The 21,269-nt window shown below is 40.9% G+C and overlaps 1 protein-coding gene across 1 annotated transcript in view; it reads right to left on the bottom strand.

Moving 5' to 3' along the window:
- Positions 1-21,269, bottom strand: part of RFX6 (regulatory factor X6) — a 117,425-nt gene that overhangs the window by 26,109 nt on the left and 70,047 nt on the right. The window contains 4 exon segments of the mRNA XM_033937575.1: positions 1,662-1,779; positions 10,567-10,661; positions 16,018-16,162; positions 18,237-18,396. Of these exon segments, the coding sequence (XP_033793466.1) occupies positions 1,662-1,779; positions 10,567-10,661; positions 16,018-16,162; positions 18,237-18,396 (518 nt within the window).

Consider the following 21,269-nt stretch of genomic DNA (forward strand, 5'->3'; position numbering starts at 1 on the left):
TCTAACTGCTAGGTCTAATCTTTGCCCTGGCCCACTGAGTTCCATATGTTTACTGGCCTTTGAACTATTTCGTCTTTCTTGACATCAAAGTGATGAAAGTGAAGCAGCTTTAATATTTGAAGAGGGCTCATATTTGAGGTAGATAAAGGCCTAACATGGGCAGAATGATCCTGGCTTTCCTTTATTTGTGCTTCCCTTATACTTAAACTGTATGCCATGACTGATTTAGAATCTTGAGAAAAAGTACAATATTAATAATAATAATAATAATAATTTTATTTCTTATATACCGCTGTACCGTGAAGTTCTAAGCGGTTTACAGTAGAAACAGAAGAAATGCAATAAGTAAGATTAATTAAGATGAAGAGAGAGTACTTAGAGTTCCCTGACTGTCCCAAAGGCTCACATTCTTGCTAAAGTACTTGAGAAAAATAAATTAGTTAGGTTATAAACATAGAGTAGAAGAAGGTAGGAAAACAGTTCATAGGAAAATTAATTTTGAATACATTATACATTATATATTAAAGTTATAATCTTACATTATGCATGAAATGGTGAAGGAGCAACAAAGAAATGCATTTCTTCTTTTACTGTGCTGCTTCTCCAATCTACAAACTATTTTTTTTTTTTTTAATCTTTTAGAATTTCTACTTCAGAATTTTTTTTCCATTGCTTGAAACAAAGGAATTTGGACCTTAATATATGAAAAAAAAAAACCCTAACCACATCCCTTTTTACTAAGCCGCAGTAGAGGTTTCTACTGCGGCCCAGAGTGCTAAATGCTCCAACGCTGCTCCAATGCTCATTGGCTGAACACAACGAGTTCTATAGCATAAATGTTCCACAGACTGTGCGGTGTAACAGCGGAGAATCCTATAAAAGATACAATTTTAAATTTTTGAAAGTATTTTTTCACTTTATTATTTTGACACTATTTAGGGCCTGCTTTACAAAGCCGTGCTAGCGGCTGCAGCGCAGTAACGGCCTCGAAGCCCATAGAGATTTAAAGGGCTTTGGGGCTGTTGCCACGCGGTCAGCTGCTAGCGCGGCTTTGTAAAAACAGGCCCTTAGTATCTCGCACGGAAGATTCTATGATGGTGAGGTGTGTGCTCTGGGATGACACACGGATTGCAGTATTGAACGTTTATTCGTTTATTTAACTATACAATCCTGCACGGAGGTCCTCCTTCACTTTCAAAAATTTAAAATTGCATCTTTTATAGGATTCTCCGCTGTCGCACCGCACAGTCTGTGGAACATTTGTGCTACAGAACTCGTTGTGCTTAGGGCTCCTTTTACAAAGCCGCGCTAGCGGTTTTAGCACACGCACCGGATGAAAGCGCGCTATAGTGCGTGCTAGCCGAAAATCTACCACCTGCTCAAAAGGGGGTGGTAGTGGCTAGCGCGCGTGGCAATTTAGCACACGCTCTTCCGCACGTTAAGGCCCTAGCGTGGCTTTGTAAAAGGAGCCCTTAGTGTTTGCTCCTGTTCTATACATACTCGGGTTTTGTTTAACTTTGATAGTTCTCATTTAGCGCCCTGGGCCACATTAGAAACCTCTACCACAGTTTAGTAAAAGGGGGGCTGAAAGAAAGAAAACCAAAAGATGAATTGTCAAGCTATGCAGAAAAGTGGAACAGTCTTCTAAAGTATTCATTTACCAAAGCTTGATGCATTGTTCAGTGTAAGAGTGTGCATCACTCGAGCACCAAAAAAGCTCCATTTCAAAAGGAAGTCCTGAGCCCGCTTCTTCAGAGACCGGCCATTTTGCTTACTTGTCTGAGAATGAAGAAAGAACATGGGCTGAAATAAAAGCCATTGTGTGAAAATACCCCTGTGTCACTGCCATAGCGCACCTCATATAATAATTTCTTTCATTTAACCCCTCCCTCCTTTAATTAAGCTATGCTACAGGTTTTTAGCATGGTCCGGTGAGGTAAGTGCTCCGCCACTCATAGGAATTCTATGAGCGTCAGAGCATTTACTGCACCGGCTTGCGCTAAAAAACTCTAGTACAGCTTGATAAAAGGGGCCTTTGTTGAATGGTCTCTACTATAAATTATCTGTATATTGCAAAGCTCTATAACAAAGACAAGTTAAAAAAAAAAAAAACACTTCAAAAATAAATGTAGCCTTCAAACAACTGTGATGCTTTATAATTAATTTTCTTACCAAGAAAATGTACAGGCACAATATTATTATCTTCTTGTTTAATACACTTCACAAGTGTTAATGCTTGTTAATATGTGTTCCCCCTTTAGGGAACACTCACATTGTTGGTATTGTATTGTATTATTTTACAAAATCAATAAAACTCTTTGAACAAAAAAAAGAAAAGGAAACCCCCCCCCCCCCAAAAAAAAATATATATATGTCCGTATTCTGGAAGATGGAAATCTTTGATCTTTCTAAACAAACAATTGTAGTGAGCATCTAGGCACAGACACAGATCCTAATAGTGAAGTGACTATGGTCTTTCTTGTCAAATGTTATTAATCATATACGCTCGTAAACATATTGCAATGGAAAAATAACCACTCATCCCTAACCAGGGGTTTATACGGTATAAGCACAGTTCTGTTATCTGAGTGCAGCGAATTACGGGGCCCTTGTACTAAGCTGCGTTAGACGTTAATGAGTGCCTAACACAACTTAAAATGGCGTACCCTGGAACACACTCAGGCATCCTGCAGTAATGGCCATATCCAGTGGGGTAGTCATGGATGACCCCGGGCACTGTCATGGATGAGTTATTTCGTTTTAACCCCAATTATTAGTAACTAGGTCTTATTGCATAAAATGGGACCTGTGCTAAAGTAGCATGACTTATTGGTAAAATAACATCTTGGTAAACCGAAAAGTGGGGAAATAAACCCACAGAGGCAAGGAAAACAAGAGCTTTGTACTCTAGGAGGAGCCTTTATTAAAGTCCAATAGAATAATCAAACTACTTTCATTCAAATGCACAAGTCAATGATACAAAGGATCAGGCTTGACACAGCTGTGTTTTGGAAATAAGGCCTACGTCAGGAGTCAAATAATCCAAAATTAGTAACCATCGAGGGTTGTGGTCACTTTCCATATGCCAAGCTGCAAATATCAATTGACCATAGGACAGCACATTGGCATTTATGCTGACAGGTTCGATTCATCTTAACAGGAGCCCACATTGACAATTACAAAACTCTAAATCCTCTTCATTGGCAATGATTATAGAACTGTTTTCTAAAGGTTTATGGTTTATTAAGGTACTCATATACCTCCCTTCTCAATACCGTCAAGGTGTTTTTTATATTCAGCTACTCTAAGCATTTTTTTCCCTATCTGTCCCGGTGGGATCACAATCTTTGTACAGTAGCCAGGACAAGAGACTGCTGCAAAGCTCTCAGCCTAACCAAGAAGAGAATACAGTGGAACCTCGGTTTGCGAATAACCCGGTTTGCGAGTGTTTTGCAAGATGAGCAAAACACTCAGCAAACTTTAGACTCGCAAACCGAGCACTGCCCCGATAAACAAGCACTTACAGACCAGGAAGCACCGCTTCGGGGGATTCCTCTTCCGTCTTCTGGCCAGCCTTCCATGTCGGGTGCCTTCTGCAGGTTGGAGGACCTCTGTCTGGGCCTGTGCGGCTGGGTGCTGTCCTGCCTGCGCGTTGCGTGTGACGCGCACAGCGTCAATCATCGGCGTTGTGCGTGGCGTGCATGGCGTGTGGGTGGGGTGGCAATCAGCTGTGTGGGCTCGGGTGGGGGCTTTCCAGCATGCGAGGGGCATCCGACGTGTAGGGCTGGCCGGCGGATGGAGGAGGCATTCCTCTGAAGTGACACTGCGGGGTTCTCTGGCGGCTGGCGGACATTACAGGCATCCCCCCCGAAGTGGCACTGTGGGGTTCTTCTTCAGATGACGGACGGAGGAGACGGCGCTGCAACACCCAGCACCTGACAGGTACAGACCCCGGGTTCTGGAACAAATTTTTGCTGTTGTCACTATTTTCTATGGAGAACTTTGCTTTGATAAACAAGCATTTTGGATTACGAGCATGCTCCTGGAACAGATTATGCTTGTAATCCAAGGTACCACTGTAATGTGGAGTCATAAAATTTACAAGTTATTCCACACTTTTCTTGACACTTTTTGTTTTAATGATATGAAATGAAAAGTGTCAAGAAAAGTGTGGAATAACTTGTAAATTTCATGACTCCACATCATTCTCTTAGTTGGGCTGAGAACTTTTCAGCGGCCCCCTCATAAGTGACTTGCCCAAGGTCACAAGGAGCAACACGGGGTAGTTGGCATGGAAATAACATTTCTCTCCACATATTATACAGGTTCTCAATCTCACCAAATGCACCATTCTGAGCACTCAGCCCAGATCCTATTATGCAACTTTGCCAAACCCCCAAATCCTCACACATTGTATTCTCTGAGACATGTAGGGGAAATGCAGGCACACCTTTCTGGTAAAGTCCTCTGAATGATCTTGCGTGCTGGTGCTCTCCCCTAGGTATAGTAAGTTGTTGGGTTTTTTTTTTTTTTTAACTTACTGAGCATGTGCAGACACCTTGCCTTCTGAGCTCCTTTTCTTGCTTAGTCAGTTTTTTCTTTGACCGGGCTTCTCACAGGTTGCAGCTTTCCCCTCTCCTTGCCTCTTCACAAAAAAAAAGAAAAGAAAAAAAAAGAAAAACCTACCTCAATAGTAGAATTCCATTTTATTTCTTTGCTATTTAATAAAAAAATTTTTTTAAATATAGACTTTTTCTATATAGTCAGACTTCCAAAAATAAGGGAGAGAACACTGTAGAATTTTTTCTTATTGATAAACTCTGCCATTTTAACCCAGTGGTTGCTAGGACCGCAAAGACTCTTCTTTTCAAGGACACAAAGGGCAGTTCTCTCACACCGGCGCTTTGTGCCAATGGTGCCGGGAAATCTCTGAGGCCGTACTCATCGCCACTTGCTCCTCCCCCCCTCAGGGCCCAGGTTCGGTACCACCGGTGGAAGGAAGCTCACCACTGCTGCAGCCATTAGAGAAAACAAAAACGGCATCTGCGACCAGCAGAAAAAAGAAGCAACTGGTTGTGGAGGCATGTAAAACCTCCACCGGCTCCCACAAAGGCGGTACGATGCCCCCAGAAACATCCTGCAACTGCTGCACGTCCCCAAAAAAATCATGGAGGCCTCCCACTGGCACTGCTTCTGCTTCACAGCCCTCTCCTGCCACAACACAGGACTCTTCAGGTAACATTTTGAATTCTTCTAAGCAATTTAGTACAAAGAGGCCTCTTTCTCCAGCCCAGCTTTCTGAGGACATTATACCTCCTAAGAAGTTTTCTATACCTCAATTACTGCCAGCAGTTCCTCCACAAACACAAAGTTCAATGCATACTGTTGTTAATTTTTTCTCACTTCTACAAAATTTTATGAGGGATAGTGTTGCACTACTGCACCAAACCCCTCCCTCTCCTGTCAACTCAATGGAAATTCAACAGTGCCCTAACTGCATTGACCAGCATCCTTTGCCTGACAGTTTGTGCTCAGAATCTTTCTCAAATCCACCAGATCTTGTTAGATCTCCTCGTACATCGTTCTGCCCTTCACCGCGCCAGCAGACATCTCCTACCCATGACTGGTATGTTTTCCCCTGAAACTGCTCCTTTAGATACAGATCCTCCTTCTCAAGTGCAGCAATCATTTCAGCCAGACCAAACTGAGGAATATTCTTATTCCAAGTTCCTCCAGAAAATTTCTATTCTTCTAAGTCTCAACAACACTGCTACGTTGGCGAATAAAAGGATTTTCAAGCAAACCTAAAGTCCTGCCAAACTCCTTCAAAAGACTTTATTGCATTCCCAGTGCATCAGATGCTCCAAAATCTTCAACTTGCTAACTGGCAGAAGACCCAAGCAGTTCCCACTGCTTCCAGGTGCCTAGAGCTAAAATACAGGATTGAAAAGGCATCTGGACATGATTTACCACAACTACCAGATTACTCCATGGAATCTGAGTCAACTATTCATAAGTCTAAATCCTCAAAAGTCTCAATACAATTCACCTCCAGGGAAAGATTGTTTCCTGGACTTGATTGGACACAAAGTCTATCAGGGCTCCATGCTAACATCAAAAATCATGGCCCATCAGTTGCAAATTCTGCATTTTCAACACTCTATTTTGCAACAATTAGACTCAGCCTCTCCTGAGGAAATTCCAAATCTCCACATGGCATTACAAGAGTCCACTTACCGTTTAATCAAAACTAACTATGATGCCTATGACATGAGTTCTAGAACTGCAGCAGTCGCCATTGCAGCTCTCCGCACAGCCTGGCTCAAAACCTCATACCTTAGAGTAGATCTTCAAGACAGATTGGCAGATGCCCCATGTCTTGGAGATAGTCTTTTTGGTGAGAAAATGAAAGCTATGATCTCGCAATTCACAAAAGATTCCATAGCCTTGCGCGAGCTCTCAGTACATCCTCAGAATCAGTCCCAGCCTTTTTGCATATCTTCCACTGCTTCATCTTATCGTAGATCATACCATCAACAATTTTTTCAACAATATTATCCTCAGAGGTGTTTTATTCCTTATCCCAGAGCTACTTCTCTGAGATCCCAATCTTCCTCATATGCTCAAAAGCAACGTTCAAGAGACCACAAGCAGCCTTCAAGTCCTCAACTCCCTTCGCTTAAACCTGATCCAAATTTTTGACCCTCTACCTGTGTATGTATGTGTGTGTGTGGGGGGGGGGGGGGGCGGGCGGCTAACCCATTTTTCCTCAGCATGGCAGAAAATCACCACAGAGAATTGGGTACTAACTATCATTTCTCAAGGATACTCCTTTAACTTCCTTCCTCACCACCCTCATGCTCATCTTCCTCTACCATCAACCATTCTACATCAACACATTCCTCAGCTAGCAGAAGAAATCCCCCTGTTGCTACAGAACAACACCATCGAAGAAGTTCCCAAACAGAAACATTACCAAGGATTCTATTCCAGATTTTTTCTCATTCCCAAGAAGACGCAAGGTCTTCAACCTATTCTAGACCTTCGTCCTTTAAATGCTTACCTCAAAACAGAGAAATTCTGGATGATTTCACTTCCAGCAATACTCCTCAGAAAAGATGATCAGTTAGCTGCCTTGGACCTCAAAGATGCATATACCCACATTCCCATTCATTCTTCCCACTGGAAATTTCTAAAATTTATATTCCTAAACAACCACTACCAGTACAAAGTTCTTCCTTTCGGCCTATCATTAGCACCCTAAGTTTTCACAAAGTGTTTGGTGGTGGTAGCAGCCGACCTGAGAAGAAAACATCACATGGTATTCACTTATCTGGATGACTGGCTCCTAGTAACACACTCCAGAGAGCAGTTGCTTCTCACCATTCAGACCACAGTGCATACTCTGCAAGTGCTGGGGTTCATAATCAATTTTGACAAATCAAAGCTCCAACCAGTTTGCTGTTTCACGTTTATTGGGGCACGTCTTGACACAGTCATTGCAAGAGCCTATCTTCCAGATGAAGGTCATCAAACAATAATCACTCTAACACACCAGATGTGACAATGTTCCGCTCATACAGCATCCAAAATTATATGCCTCTTAGATTACATGGCTGCGTCCCTTGCTTTGGTACTACATGTAAGGCTGCACGTCTGACACTTGCAATGGCATCTCAAGCTGAATTGGACTCGGTGAACTCAATCTTTAGCAACCTTAATTCCTGTACCAGTCAGAATCAAAGCATCCCTCTCCTGGTGGATTCACTCTCCATCCTTTCAATAGGAATGCCCATTCCAGTCTCCAACTCATCTACTCACTATTACAACAGATGCATCAAACAAGGGTTGGAGAGCACATCTCAACCACCTACAAACTCAAGGTCAGTCATCAGAACCAGACCTATGCTTTCACATAAATCTTTTGGAACTTCGAGCAATTTATTATGCTTTCGAGCATTCAGCCCTTGGATTTGCTATGCTCATCTCCTTATCCAAACTGACAACCAGGTAACAATGTTCTATCTGAACAAACAAGGAGAATCTGGGGTCCCTTCCTCTTTGCAAAGAAACCTACCATCTATGAATCTTTGCTCTCTCTCTTTCCACAGAATTACAAGCAGTATACATTTCAGGAAAGATGAATATCATTGCAGACTCCCTCAGCTGCAAACTCGATCCTCACAAGTGGAAGTTAAATTCAGAAGTGGTTCATCACATTTTTCAATAATGGGGCAACCCTACAATAGACTTCTTTGCTTCCACAGTCATCGCTCAGTGCACCCAATATTGATCCCTACAACCTGCCCCTCATGCACTCGCAAGCAATGCTTTTTCAATTCCATGGAATCTCACTGTCCTGTATGCCTTCCCACCAATTCCACTGACTTCCAAAGTTCTTCAGAAAGTCATCAGAGACAGCGCTCAGATGATTCTCATTGCTCCTTGTTGGCTCAGGCAAATCTGCTATTTGATACTCCTGGACCTTCTCAACTCTCCACCACTTCCTTTAGGGGATCATCCGTCCCTTCTCTACCAACACAGTGGTCACCTATTACATCCCAATCTTCGCAGCCTCAGTCTCACAGCATGGAAATTGAATGCACAATCCTTGCTGACATGCCAGTCTCTTCATCAGTAAAAATGGTTCTTCCTGCAGTCATTCTACAAGGAAGTCTTATCAACTTAAGTGGAAACGTTTTTCCATCTGGGCATGTTCCCAAGCTCAAGACCCTTATCGCTCACCGATCAATCACATTTTAGCATATATACTACATTTATCAGATTCGGGTCTTAAGACTAATTCTGTACGTTTTCATCTGTCAGCCATCTCTGAATAACATTACCTTTTAGATGGAAAGTCAATTTCACAAAATCCTCTGGTTTCTAGGTTTCTTTGAGGTCTCAATAACCTTCGACCTCCATTTCGGACTTCATCTCCAGCTTGGGACCTCAATATTGTTTTGGACCAGTTGATGAAAGATCCCTTTGAACTTTTGGGGTCTTCCATTCCTAATGTGGAAAACAGCCTTCCTAATAGCTCTTATTTCAGCAAGAAGAGTTAGTGAATTACAAGCACTAATTATCTATTCTCCATTCCTTCAATTTTTTCCCCCTAAAATTGCTCATGAAAACTCACCCAGAATTTCTTCCAAAAGTTGATTCAGATTTTCATATCAATTAGTCAATAATACTACCGTCATTTTTCCTCCTCCGCACTCTTCTTCAGCAGAGCAAAGTTTACACACATTGTACTGCAAAAGAGCATTACTTTTCTACCTAGATGGAACTGTGCCTATCTGCAACACAAATCAACTCTTTGTCTCCTTCAATTCAGCTACTCAAAGCAACTCAGTATCTAAATGGACTATATCCTCATGGATTGCTCATTGCAAATCTTTTTGCTATGCTAAAGTTCATCTGTCTCCTCCTAGACAAATTGGAACACATCAAGTACGAACAACAGCTTCCTCAATTGCAAACTTGAAATCAGTTCCATTTCAAGATATTTGCAAAGTTGCAACTTGGTCCTCAGTACATATCTTTTACTAAGCACTATTATTTGGACCAGAATTCAGCATAAGATATTCAGTTTGGACAATCTGTCCTCCGCAATTTATTTGCGCTATAATTTGTTTCCTCCTTCAATTGCTGCTTGAGGCTAGGGACTCACCAGCAAGTGTGCCTGCATTTCCCCTGCTTGTCTCCAGAGAAAGCAAAGTTGCTTACCTGTATGAGAGGTTCTCTGTAGACAGCAGGGGAATGAAGCCACACTTGCCCGCCCACCATTCCCACAATTACACCTTTTTTTAAAGCTAGTAACATAACTGACTAAGCAAGGGGAGGAGCTCAGAAGGCAGGGTGTCTGCACATGCTCAGTAAGTTAAAAAAACAACAACAACTTACTATACCTAGAGGACAGCACGGGCACACAACCTCAGTCAAAGGCCTTCACCAGCGAGTGTGGCTGCATTCCCCTTAGAGGTAAGCAACTTTACTATGTAGCTTCTCCTGAAGGGAAGCATATTTGGTATGACACTAGTGCACATTTTACCTTCCCTTTTATTTCAGTGAGAGCATGAAAAAAAATGGCTGGGTGCAGTGGCATAGTGAGGGAGGGAGGCTCCTGGGGGCGGTAGCTCCCAGCAGTGCGCCCCCCTACTCTTCCCCGTCATTTGAGCACCCCCTTACGTAGCTCTTGAAATGTTCGCTGGCACAAGCAGCATCTTCTACCTCCTGCTTGTGCTGGCCTCAGCTCCTTTCTGACATCACATCCTTATCCTGTTACCAGGAAGTGATATCAAAAGGTAGCTGAGGCCAGTGTGAGCAGGAGGTGGAATATAATGCTTGTGCCATTGAACATTTCAAGAGGTACATGGGGGCAGATAGGGGGAGAAGTGTCGGTGCCCCCGCAAAAATGGCACCTGGAGCGGTCCGCACCATTGAAATGTTGATTATAAAAATATTTCAAGATATGGTCAAAGCAAACAAAATTAGACCAGATAGATATTTACAATGACCCATTTTATGTTAGAAACCCAATGTGGGGGAAGAAGTAAAATATACCTTTATAACTCTTTGCTCTACCACATTATCCAGCCATTCAATGAAAGACTCCACAGTGGCATTCTTCTTGAGCAGGTCTTTTAGATCTTGGAACACTGTAAAAAAATCAGCAGGAAAAGAAAATGTTGCACTAGTCTAATGTGAGAGCGTAGCACTGAGTTTGTGACATTTTATGAAGCACTGAAAAAAGGGGAATGACCCACTGACAGTTTTACAGGATTACCACGGAAATGATATTTCCACGCCTAGTAGATTCTTTGTATAAATATGGAATATGAGAGAAGTTCTCTGTCTTTACTTGCGACAGTGTGTTTTGGTGTATTCCCAAAACAGATAGGGGGATGGGATTTGATATACCATCTTTTCTGTGATTACAGTCAAAGTGGTTTACATATTATATATAGGGTTACCAGACATCTGGAAAAACCCAGACCATGTCCTCTTTCTAGAGGACTGTCCGGGCTCCTGGACAGACTTTCCAAAACCTGGCATTTGTTTGGGTTTTGGAAAGCCCCAATGAGCTCCGACTGTGCCTGGACGGCCTCTGAGCATGTGTGGATGATGTCACACACATCCGCACATGCTCCAGGCTCTCCAGACGTGCTCATCCAGAAAAAGAGAGGAGGCTTTGTGGGGCTGGGGTGTAACTGGGCAGGGCTGGAGGCAGAATCCTGGGCAAGGCTGGAGGCAGAACCGGACAGGACTGGAGGCAAAATGCGGTGGGGATAGAGGTGGGACAGGGGGCATGTGTCCGGGGTTTCCCAGATGAAAATATGATAACCGTAATTATATACATATTACTTTGTACCTGGGGCAATGGAGGGTTAAGTGGCTTGCCCAGAGTCACAAGGAGCTTCAGCGGGAATCAATCCTAGGTCTCCAGGGTCTCAGGCTGCTGCACTAACTGTTAGGCTGCTCAGCCACTATTTTGCCCAGTGCTCAAAAAAGCAAAACAAATCAGAGTAGCCATTCAAAATGTTTGAGGCGTGAAATATAAAAATTCCCAGTTATGTGGAGGGTAAGTTTACCACAGGTGTCTAGGAGCACAAAGAGACATCCTGGAATGGATTTTGCATACAGCGCCTAAATCAGCAGTTGTCTAGAAAAAAAATTGCACCGGTTGTGTGTCAATCACACTTAGGCGCCATGTATAGAATCGTGGCTAACGGTGCCTATCAAAAAACGTAGGCACTGGCAATATAGACCAGGGTCTGTCTCTGCCTCCAAACATGTCCATTTAGGCGCTGCTACGTGCCATGCAATATGCGACTACCTTTTATAGAATCGGGTAGATGCCTATTAGCCAATTAATTTTTTTTTTCTCAATTAAGAGCTTGTTAAAGCTCATAATTAAGCCATTAAGTTGGTTTGAGCAATTAAGGTAGGTACCTAAATTGACGCCTGCCTAAATTTAAGTGCCTCTTATAGAATCTGGCCCCTATTGCATGCCTACTTTATAGACACCTAGATGCCTGTTTACTAAATTGCACTAATCCGTTATCACATGAATTAGCATGTGATAATTATGAGCAAACAAGCATGGCAGACATTACCATCACATTTCATTTGCATACAATACCGTAAAATTTTTCCATTGTCCAATTTCTAAATGTTAAAATGATCAATCATTTCATGATTTTATAATTTATTTTTTAATGTATTGATTTGGGTCTACTGTATATCCTTTTTTATAAGAAACAATATTTTTTTATATACAATGTTGTGTTTTAAATATCTTTTGATTAAAAAAAGTGAACATTTTGTTCAAATCCAAACCTATATTTAATTCATGTATCATAGTTTTTTTTGTTGTTTTTTTTTTATTTATTTATTTATCATTTTACACAAAAAATTATCAAGCATTATATCTTGTACAGAAAGATTGTATCCAAAGTACAATAATGAGAAGAATACATATAACATATTCTCTTACTCTTAAGCAATCTGTAGTCCCCAATTTTTTTGAATCCAAGATTTTCATTAGAGTGAACTTATAACTAAAAAGAAAATAACAATAATAAGCAAATCAAGGTGGCTGAAATCGGAGGGAGTTTCCTAATCATGAGTCAGTTATCATTCCAGTTTTTTCTTTCTCAAGATGTTTCAAAGCCACAAAATTTGTTAGGTGCATTGGATCAAAGAAAACATATTTATCTACACCATGAAGAACAATGCATTTGCAGGGAAATCTAAGAAAAAACTTTCCCCCCACTGAAATCACTCCTGGTTTTAACAATAGGAACTGCCTTCTCCGTTTTTGAGTCTCTTTGGTGACATCTGGAAAAATCTGTACTTTTTGTCCTAGGAACTCTTTAGTTCTATTTTTAAAAAACATTTTCATAATCCAGTTCTTATCTGGTGCTAAAGCAACAGTAACTAACAGTGTTGCTGGTGTAACCAAGTCCTTTGTAGAAGATTCCAATAAAGTGGATATGTCCATTTGTGGTTCCTGCTGATCTTGATTACCCAGTTGCTGTTCCATTTTTCTGACAGGCAAATAATATACTTGAGAAAAGGGCGGAATTAATTCCTCAGAAACTGAAAAGACTTCCAAAAAGTATTTCTTTAACATTTCTCTAGGTGTCATAGATAAGACCCTAGGGAAATTTAGGAACCTTAAATTATTGGCTCGCTGGCCATTTTCAATCATTTCCAGTTTCCGCCTAATATTCACACAATCTTTAACCACTGTTTCTTGCACTTGTTTAACCTCCGTTATTTCAAGTTCATTTTTTTCCAACTTTGTTTTAGTTAAAGTCATATCTGCTTGTATTTTATTTAGTTCATGCTCTTGTTTGTAAATTGTCTTTCCCATTTCTTTAATTTGTGGAGTCAAAGTATTCCCCAGTTTTATTACTAAGTCCCATAGAGACTCCATAGTAATTTCAGTGGGTTTTTTTTACCATAAAGGAACCATTCTCACCTTCCAAAGATGTAGTTTGTTTGTCTTGTTTTTCCTCTCTCTTCTCCGGTGTTTCCAGCGCTTCTGTATCTCTCCCTGGACTCAAAAAGTCCTGGGGGATATCTGTCTCCAGACTCACCGATGAAAGAGCCTCCCGGATAGCAGATCTTATCTCTCCGGACAAGTCTGGTTCCCGTGGTGAGCTGGTGAGCTGTGGCTGGGGAGGAGTATCTCTTGCATCAGGGCTGAGTGTAACCTCCAGCCCAGGGATCCCTCTAGCGACGTCACTCTGCGTCGCCGGTTCCAACGGGCGACTCCCTGATGCCGTTGTCTCCCTCTGAAGCCGATTCAGCATTTGCTCGATAGTGATAGTCGGGGGATTTCCAGAGCGCCGCGAGGCTCCTGCAGCACTTCTCCCCCTCCTTTTTGGCATGAAGAACAGTCACTCAGCCAAGCTGAAACTAAAGGTAAATTCGATTTCACCGAGCTTCTGATGAACGCTTCCAAAATTCAGCCACTCGCGGCCATCTTGGATTCATTTTTTTTTTTTAAATTGTCATGTATCATAGTTTTTATCTATCATTATGAATTAAATTTTTTTTATTTAATAGGCATATTTACATTTTATTTTGATATTTTGTTCATTGGATGAACATTTGGGAACATTTTTTTTAAACCCATTTTTTTGTTTCATTACAATCATCAGTTCACATTGATCAAGATGCATCTTCAATGCACCATATAGTTCATTTGTCCATGTTTTCATTATTTTTTGTGTATTTACTTGTTCAATTTATATGTAAATTTATATGCATTTTTCTAGATTGATATTGTCCCCTGAAGAAAGCAATGCTGTTGCCAAAACTGGGTCCTAGTTGGGATTTTTTTTTTTTTTTTTTACATATTTTAGTGACTTTACTCCAATAAAAGACTTGTATCCCTTTGTTGGTAGCGACATTTCCAGTGCCTCTTTTTGCTGTTTTCTCCTTATTAGCTCAAGGCTTTGTTTCTTCTCTTTTGTTCTCTAGACATTATGATGCTGCCTAATTCACAAACTAAGGGCCAGATTGTATAAATGGTGCCCTCATTGGGGCGCCTAGCCGAGTTCCACGTGGAACTCAAAATTGAATAATAAGCTGAATTGGCCATTAAAACCTCATTAAAAAAATAATAAAAAACAAGAGTTCCATGTAGAACTTGGAGCGGCACTTACTGACTCTTAAGTCAAGGTGCCTACCTCAAAAGTGGGTATGGCCGCTGTCTTCATCCAGTTTCTTTCCCTTCACCTGGCTTCAGCTGCAGAAGAAAAAGTGGGATTCCTGCTTTCCCACTGCAATATGGCTCTCTGCAAGCTTGAGGTGTGTGATGCTGGAAGTTCAAATTGGTCTCACAGTTTTATGTCTAATGAGACTTGAAACTGTAAGACCAACCTGAATGTCCAGCACCTTGTGACTCAAGCTTACAGAGAACTGAGTCATGGTAGGAATACAGAATCCTGCTATAAGTACTAGAAAATGACATGGGGAAAAACATTTATCACCATCCCTGCCCCGCAAGCTCGGTCCCCGTCCTGCAAACTGTCAGATCTCATCCACACAAGCCTCAAATAGTTATGATTTTATACTGAACTCATTTTATTAAAGTATAAAAAGAGACAATATTCTGTACAATTGTCATTTTATAAACACAAATAATACAGAGCAGGGATCAACAAAACTCCAGTCTCCCCTCCCTTTCACAAGTATCCCCCTCCACTATTGTGAAAACTGAACAAACCAAATTACTACAGAATGCTACACAAAAAAAATCAAGCTAACAGAATACTTCAGTCACACATGGTAGGAATAGTGTTAGGGGAGAGCAACTAGGGCAACTGCCCCCTGGTCAGAGAGAGAGCCCTAAGCCAGCTGGAAGCTAAAGAAGCAAAGCCTGGGCTTTGCTATCCCAGTTATGTCTAATACCAGCTCTAGCAGGATACATATTTCAAATCTGAAACATTCTAATCACAAAATATAAGATAAATTAATTTTTTTCTACCTTTTGTTGTCTGGTAATTTTATTCTTCAAATCACATTGGTCTCAGGCTTTGCATTTGGGTTCCTTCTGTCTTCATCGTGGCATGGCTGGCTCCTGAAGGTAGGCGTAAGAGGAGCTGGGGAGGAGATGCCGAGTCTGACGCAGGTGCAATTTTTTTTTTTACCACAGGAGCAAGACTTTTCACCGCTCCCACGGGGTGGTAAAAGGTCTTGTCCCCATTCCTGCAGTAAACCAGTTGCAAATGTCTCCATTCCTGCGGATTTACTGCAGTGACCACGGTTTACCACAGTAAACGGTTCCCATGTCATTCTCTAATAAGTACTACAGGAATTGCCAAACTTCCAAGGGATAGAACAAAAACATTTGGTTTAATAAGCCTGATCTTGGATTTCCCTTTAAACCCAAAATAGAAAAATCACTTTAAATATCGCTTATATTTTAAATTTCCTTTATCTATGTGCTATTCTTATAGCAATGATACAAGACAAAAATCATGTTATTAATGAACTTACACTCAGTGTAGGCTTCTGAATCAGAGTCAGCACTGACCGAACCTGTGAGAAGAGCTTGAGATCCAATACTGTGCAAATCCACTTTCTCAATATCAGACACCATGGAATTCACTACATTCTGATCAAAAAGGGCAGGTCGTGCAATCTATAAAAAAAACCCCAATATCAACACAATCAATTTATTATTATAACAGGGCCAGTGCAAAAGTACCAAGTGCCCTAGACGAATCTTCAGCCTTGCCCTCCCTCATTTAACATCTACACCCTTGATCATCTTCTCGAGATTTTGATAAACCTTACCATTATGATTTATTTATTTATATAAGATGAAAACAGGAAGGAATCTTATAAAAAAAACTATAGACTTTAGTGATGTATAAATTGCATATATATATATATATATATATATATATTTTGAAAGGTGAAAAGACCTCAAGTGTTCACAGCCGTCTGCCTTTGGAACATGTTCGCCATTTTTTCACTACAGCATTCCAAGGGAGTGTTTCTCGCCGTCGAGTGATTTTGGCAGAGCGTGAGGTTAAATGATGGCTAAATGACAATGAAACATCAGCCTTTCCTGAGGAAGCTCGTATGTGAGTGAAACGGGGACACTCTGTTGAGCGAAATATAGTACAGCAAGAAATCTAGCTGAGAGCTGTTTATATCAGCCGAATTATCTTTAAAGCCATTCTATATAGCTAAGAGCTGCCAGTACTGCTACTACAAAAAAGCTAAGTACTTTAGTCTTCAAGAAGTTAAAGATTAAAAAAAAAACAAATACAGAAAAACTAAGGGCTCCTTTTACAAAGCTGCGTTAGCGGTTTAACGCACGTAATAGCGCTCGCTAATTTGTCAGCCGCGCTAGCCGCTACTGCCTCCTCGTGAGCAGGCGGTAGTTTTTCAGCTAGTGCAGGGGTTAGCACACTAAAAAGTTGCATGCGATAAAGCCGCTAACGCGGCTTCGTAAAAGGAAGGGCATCTCTCCTGCCGCGGGTCGCAGCAGTTCGGGTAGAGGAGTGATGGCATCGTGGTAGGGGAGATGAGGCATCTCTCCTGCCGCGATCATTGCTGTAGGGGGTAGGCAGGTTGCTGGGGCCACTGAGCTGTGCATGTGTATGGGATGGGGTGGGATGTGGATGTGTCTATGTGTGGTGATGTAGAATAAGTAGGGTACTTTGTGTGGAGGGAGGGTTGAGGTGGAATGAGGTGTGTGCACTTTTCCCACATAAGCATTCTCTCACTCCCTCATGCACTCCTCTGCCCTTCTTGCACTTACTTCCTCAACCTCACATCCCTTACACTCTTCTTTCCCTTAATTGCCATCCCCATATACTCTCTCTCTGCCTTTTCTTGCCATCCTTCCTTCCTCAAGCAATTTTTCCTGGTCCTGCAGCCCCCTCCCTCTTGTGTCTCTCAGCCTTTCTAACCTATCCTTTCTCCTCCTTCTCTTCACACTTTCTCCTCTCCCCATTTCCCTTGTGTACTATTCCAACTTCTACATCTCTCTCCCCCCCCCCCCCCACAGACACATACCATCACCAGTCTTTGCAATTAGAAAAGGTTCAAAGGGCAGCCAAAATGATAAAGGGGGTGGAACTATTCTCATATGAGGAAAGGTTAAAGAGGTTAAGGTGTTTTGGCTTGGAAAAAAGATGGCTGAGTAGGAATATTATTGAGGTCTACAAAATCCTGATGCAGAACAGGTAAAAGTGAATTAACTTTTTACTCTGTCAAAAAATATAAAGACTAGGGGACTCTCAATGAAGTTTAAACAAATAGGAGGATTGTTTTTTCTCACTTGACAGAGGATGTAGTTATGGTAGTTAGCATATTTGAGTTTTAAAAAAGTTTGGATGAGTTTCTGATGGAAAGGTTTATCGAAATCTCAAGAAGGTGATCAAGGGCGTAGAAATTAAATGAGGGAGGGCAAGGCTGAAGATTTATCTAGGGCACTTGGTCAGCTTTGAGATACACATGGGGGATGACATGGAATCTTGCTTCTATTTGGGATTCTGTCAGGTACTTGTTACCTGGAATGGCCACTATTGGACGTAAAATACTGGGCTAGATGGGCCCTAAGTCTGACCCAGTTTGGCTATTTTTATGGACTTTTGGACTCTAGCCACAGAAGATCATGAATAAACTACATTACAAATACAAATTGATCCCAGCAATGAGGTTAAAGCAAAAATGCAGAATAGAAAGATTCGGAGGCATACCTGTGCTAGGTGTAAGAATGAAGTTTGCCGTTTCAGAGCAGATACAAATCTTCTCACAATAGGCAATTTCTTCTCAGAAAGGGCATCTGGGAGATTTTCCAGAGATGACATAACCCACTGTTCCCAGTGCTTAGCAAAATTTCTTATGTCTGCCAGTAAACTAAAATAAAAACAATGTATTACATTACATTACATTAGTGATTTCTATTCCGCCAATGCCTTGCGGTTCAAGGCGGATTACATCAAAATTAACAAGAATTACATTAAAAGTTTGCAGGAACAGCATAAGCGATGTCATAATATTTCTTAAGGTCATGAATGTTGGGTAAAGAGTTACCAAAGGGAGATCGAGGTCTTAAGGAGATAAGAATTGGGTGAATTAGAAGCATTTTAGACTACGTTGGGTAGATAGAAGAACATTAGAGAGTACTAAGGGTATAGAGAGGGTTGGGGGGCTTGGGTAGGGATTGGTCGTACTAGATGGGTTTTATAGAAATTCAGTAAGAGCACAGAACTGTCTACTTAATTATGAATTTTTACAATATACCAGACCATGCCATATTGATTCTTGTATCTCACAATTGACAGCTAGGAATCATTATGGCTTATGTAATATTAGAAATAATACAGAGGCATAGACATCATACAAATGACTGCATAAGAATAGGCTAGTGCAGTGAAGAGAATAAATGTGTTTTCGGCGCCTTCCTTAAACTGGAAGTCGGAATTTGGCGCAAGTTGCTCAGGAGGCTGTTCCAAATTTTGGGGCCTTGGAACATGAAGGTGGTCTTGAAAAGAGCTTTCCTCCTGACCTGGCGTGAAGAGGGAAGAGGTAGTTTCCAACGTTGGATTGTCCTTGAGTCATTGAAGGACTGTGTGACATGGATGGCGGAAGTGAGTCTAGCTGAGTTTTCTCCATATATGGCCTTATGGACCATGCATGCAATTTTGAACTGGACCCTGCTCCTGACTGGCAGCCAGTATAGTTCTTTAAGCAGTGGACTTGCCTTTCAAACTTAGTCTTGCGTAGGATCAGCCTTGCTGCAGTATTTTGGATCAGCTGAAGTCTTTGCAAGTTGTTTTTGGTTAGGCTAAGATATATGGAATTCCAGTAATCGAGCTGTGAGAGAATGATCGATTGAACAAGGACAGAGAAGTGCTGCTGTTGGAAGCAAGACCTAACTTTTCTAAGCTGAAAAAAATACTTTTTTTTACTAAGGAATTAATGTGTTCACCAAATGAAAGTGATGAGTCAATAATAACCCCCAGGATTCTAGAAGAGAACTCAATTTGTAAGGAGGCCCCTGATAGCAATGAAACAGTAGAGGAAAGATGATCCCGCTTAGGGCTAAGCCATAATAATTTAGTTTTATTTTCATTTAATTTCATTTGTACAGAAAGAGCCCAGGCTTGAAGTCTCAGTAAACACCGAATTATATTTGTTGACAAGTTTGAAAGACTTGGGTCGACCTCGAGAAGAATGAAAATTTCATCGCTATAAGTGTACAAAGATTCAAGAGTAGATGTTTTAAAAAATCTCAAAGTGGTCATGAAAATATTGAAAAGAATAGGGGAGAGAGGTGATCCCTGAGGGACTCCACATAATGGTTTCCAGGGAAGAGATTTTGTATCATTCATGCTAACAATATAAGATCGAGATCACAAGAATTTGGAAAACCAGTTTAAGACCGTGAGCTCAAGGCCAATTTCAGAGAGCAGATGAATCAAGATGTTGTGATGAACAACATCGAAAGCTGCAGACAAATGGCCACACCAAAATTTGGGCACAGTTCCCAGACAAAAGCACTATTCTAAAAACCGTGCCTAACTTTAAGCACAGCTTATAGAATTGTGCATCTTTCAGCACCTAGTTGTTTGGGCACCATATATAGAATTTACAAGGGGGTCCTGAAAAGTTCTCAGTCCAACCAAGAAGAGAATGAAGTGGATATGGTTCAATCAACGATCTGAAACAATGCCAACACATAGAATTTCATTTCTGCAAATTGGCACTTGACGAAATAAAATAACACTCTTTTCAGCTACATTGGCAAAATAATGCTCAGAATTTAGGAAGTTGGTTGGTTGGTCTGAGAACTTTTCAGCGCCCCTTTGTAGCCCTTAATGCACATAAGAGCTATTTTCCACATATAACACAGACTTTTCATGCAGAGAACTCTCTTTATAGTTACCTCCAATATAATTTAACCAAGAATATTTTACAGAAATTCAGGTGGGGATTGGACTAAAAGAGATACCAAAAAGGAAGTCATTCAGGATTTCCAATTATATGCAGGAATTGTGAGCTACATTTTATAAGCCTGGGATGTGATTAGTTTCATTTACCAAAGTTCACAATTAGTTGGGACATTTTTCTCTGTATCAGCTCTTAGTGAACTGAACTGAAAAAAAAAGTTTTTAAATTAATAAATGGGGCATTCAAATAAAACAGCTGATTTTCCATACATATCTGCCTAGAAGAAGCCTCCCATATATGAACAAACTTAATATGTGAATCCAATGACAACTAGCTCCTAAGCAGCTCACATAAACCATGATGCTGAGTTCACACATATTTTTATGCAAATTCATATGGTACAGACACAGATTAAACAAACTTCAGTTTCTTTTATCTTCATGCTACCATATTTGGTTACAGTGGTGCCTCACACAATGAACTTAATTCGTTCCAGGAGCAAGTTTGTTATGCGAAAAGTTCGTTATGTGAAACGCGTTTTCCCATAACAATACATGTTAAAAAAAATAATTCGTTCTGCAGCATAAAATATGCTAAGATGACATAAAAAAAGATAAATTTGTCAAAATGGTGAAAATGGTGGTCTTGCTGAGGCCAAACTCTTTGACGAGGTCACACTGTTTTACCCCACATTCACTCCTTCTAATTATTTCCCGTTTCATTTCAACAGAAATCACCTTCCTGCTTTTTTTAGAAGCCATGATATATAAAAAATATTGAGTTTATCTTAAAAGGACGACTGTATACAGTGAGAGAGGGCAGTTAAGCGCAGTGAC

Source organism: Geotrypetes seraphini, chromosome 3 (genome assembly GCF_902459505.1).
Source record: "Geotrypetes seraphini chromosome 3, aGeoSer1.1, whole genome shotgun sequence".
Classification (NCBI taxonomy): domain Eukaryota; kingdom Metazoa; phylum Chordata; class Amphibia; order Gymnophiona; family Dermophiidae; genus Geotrypetes; species Geotrypetes seraphini.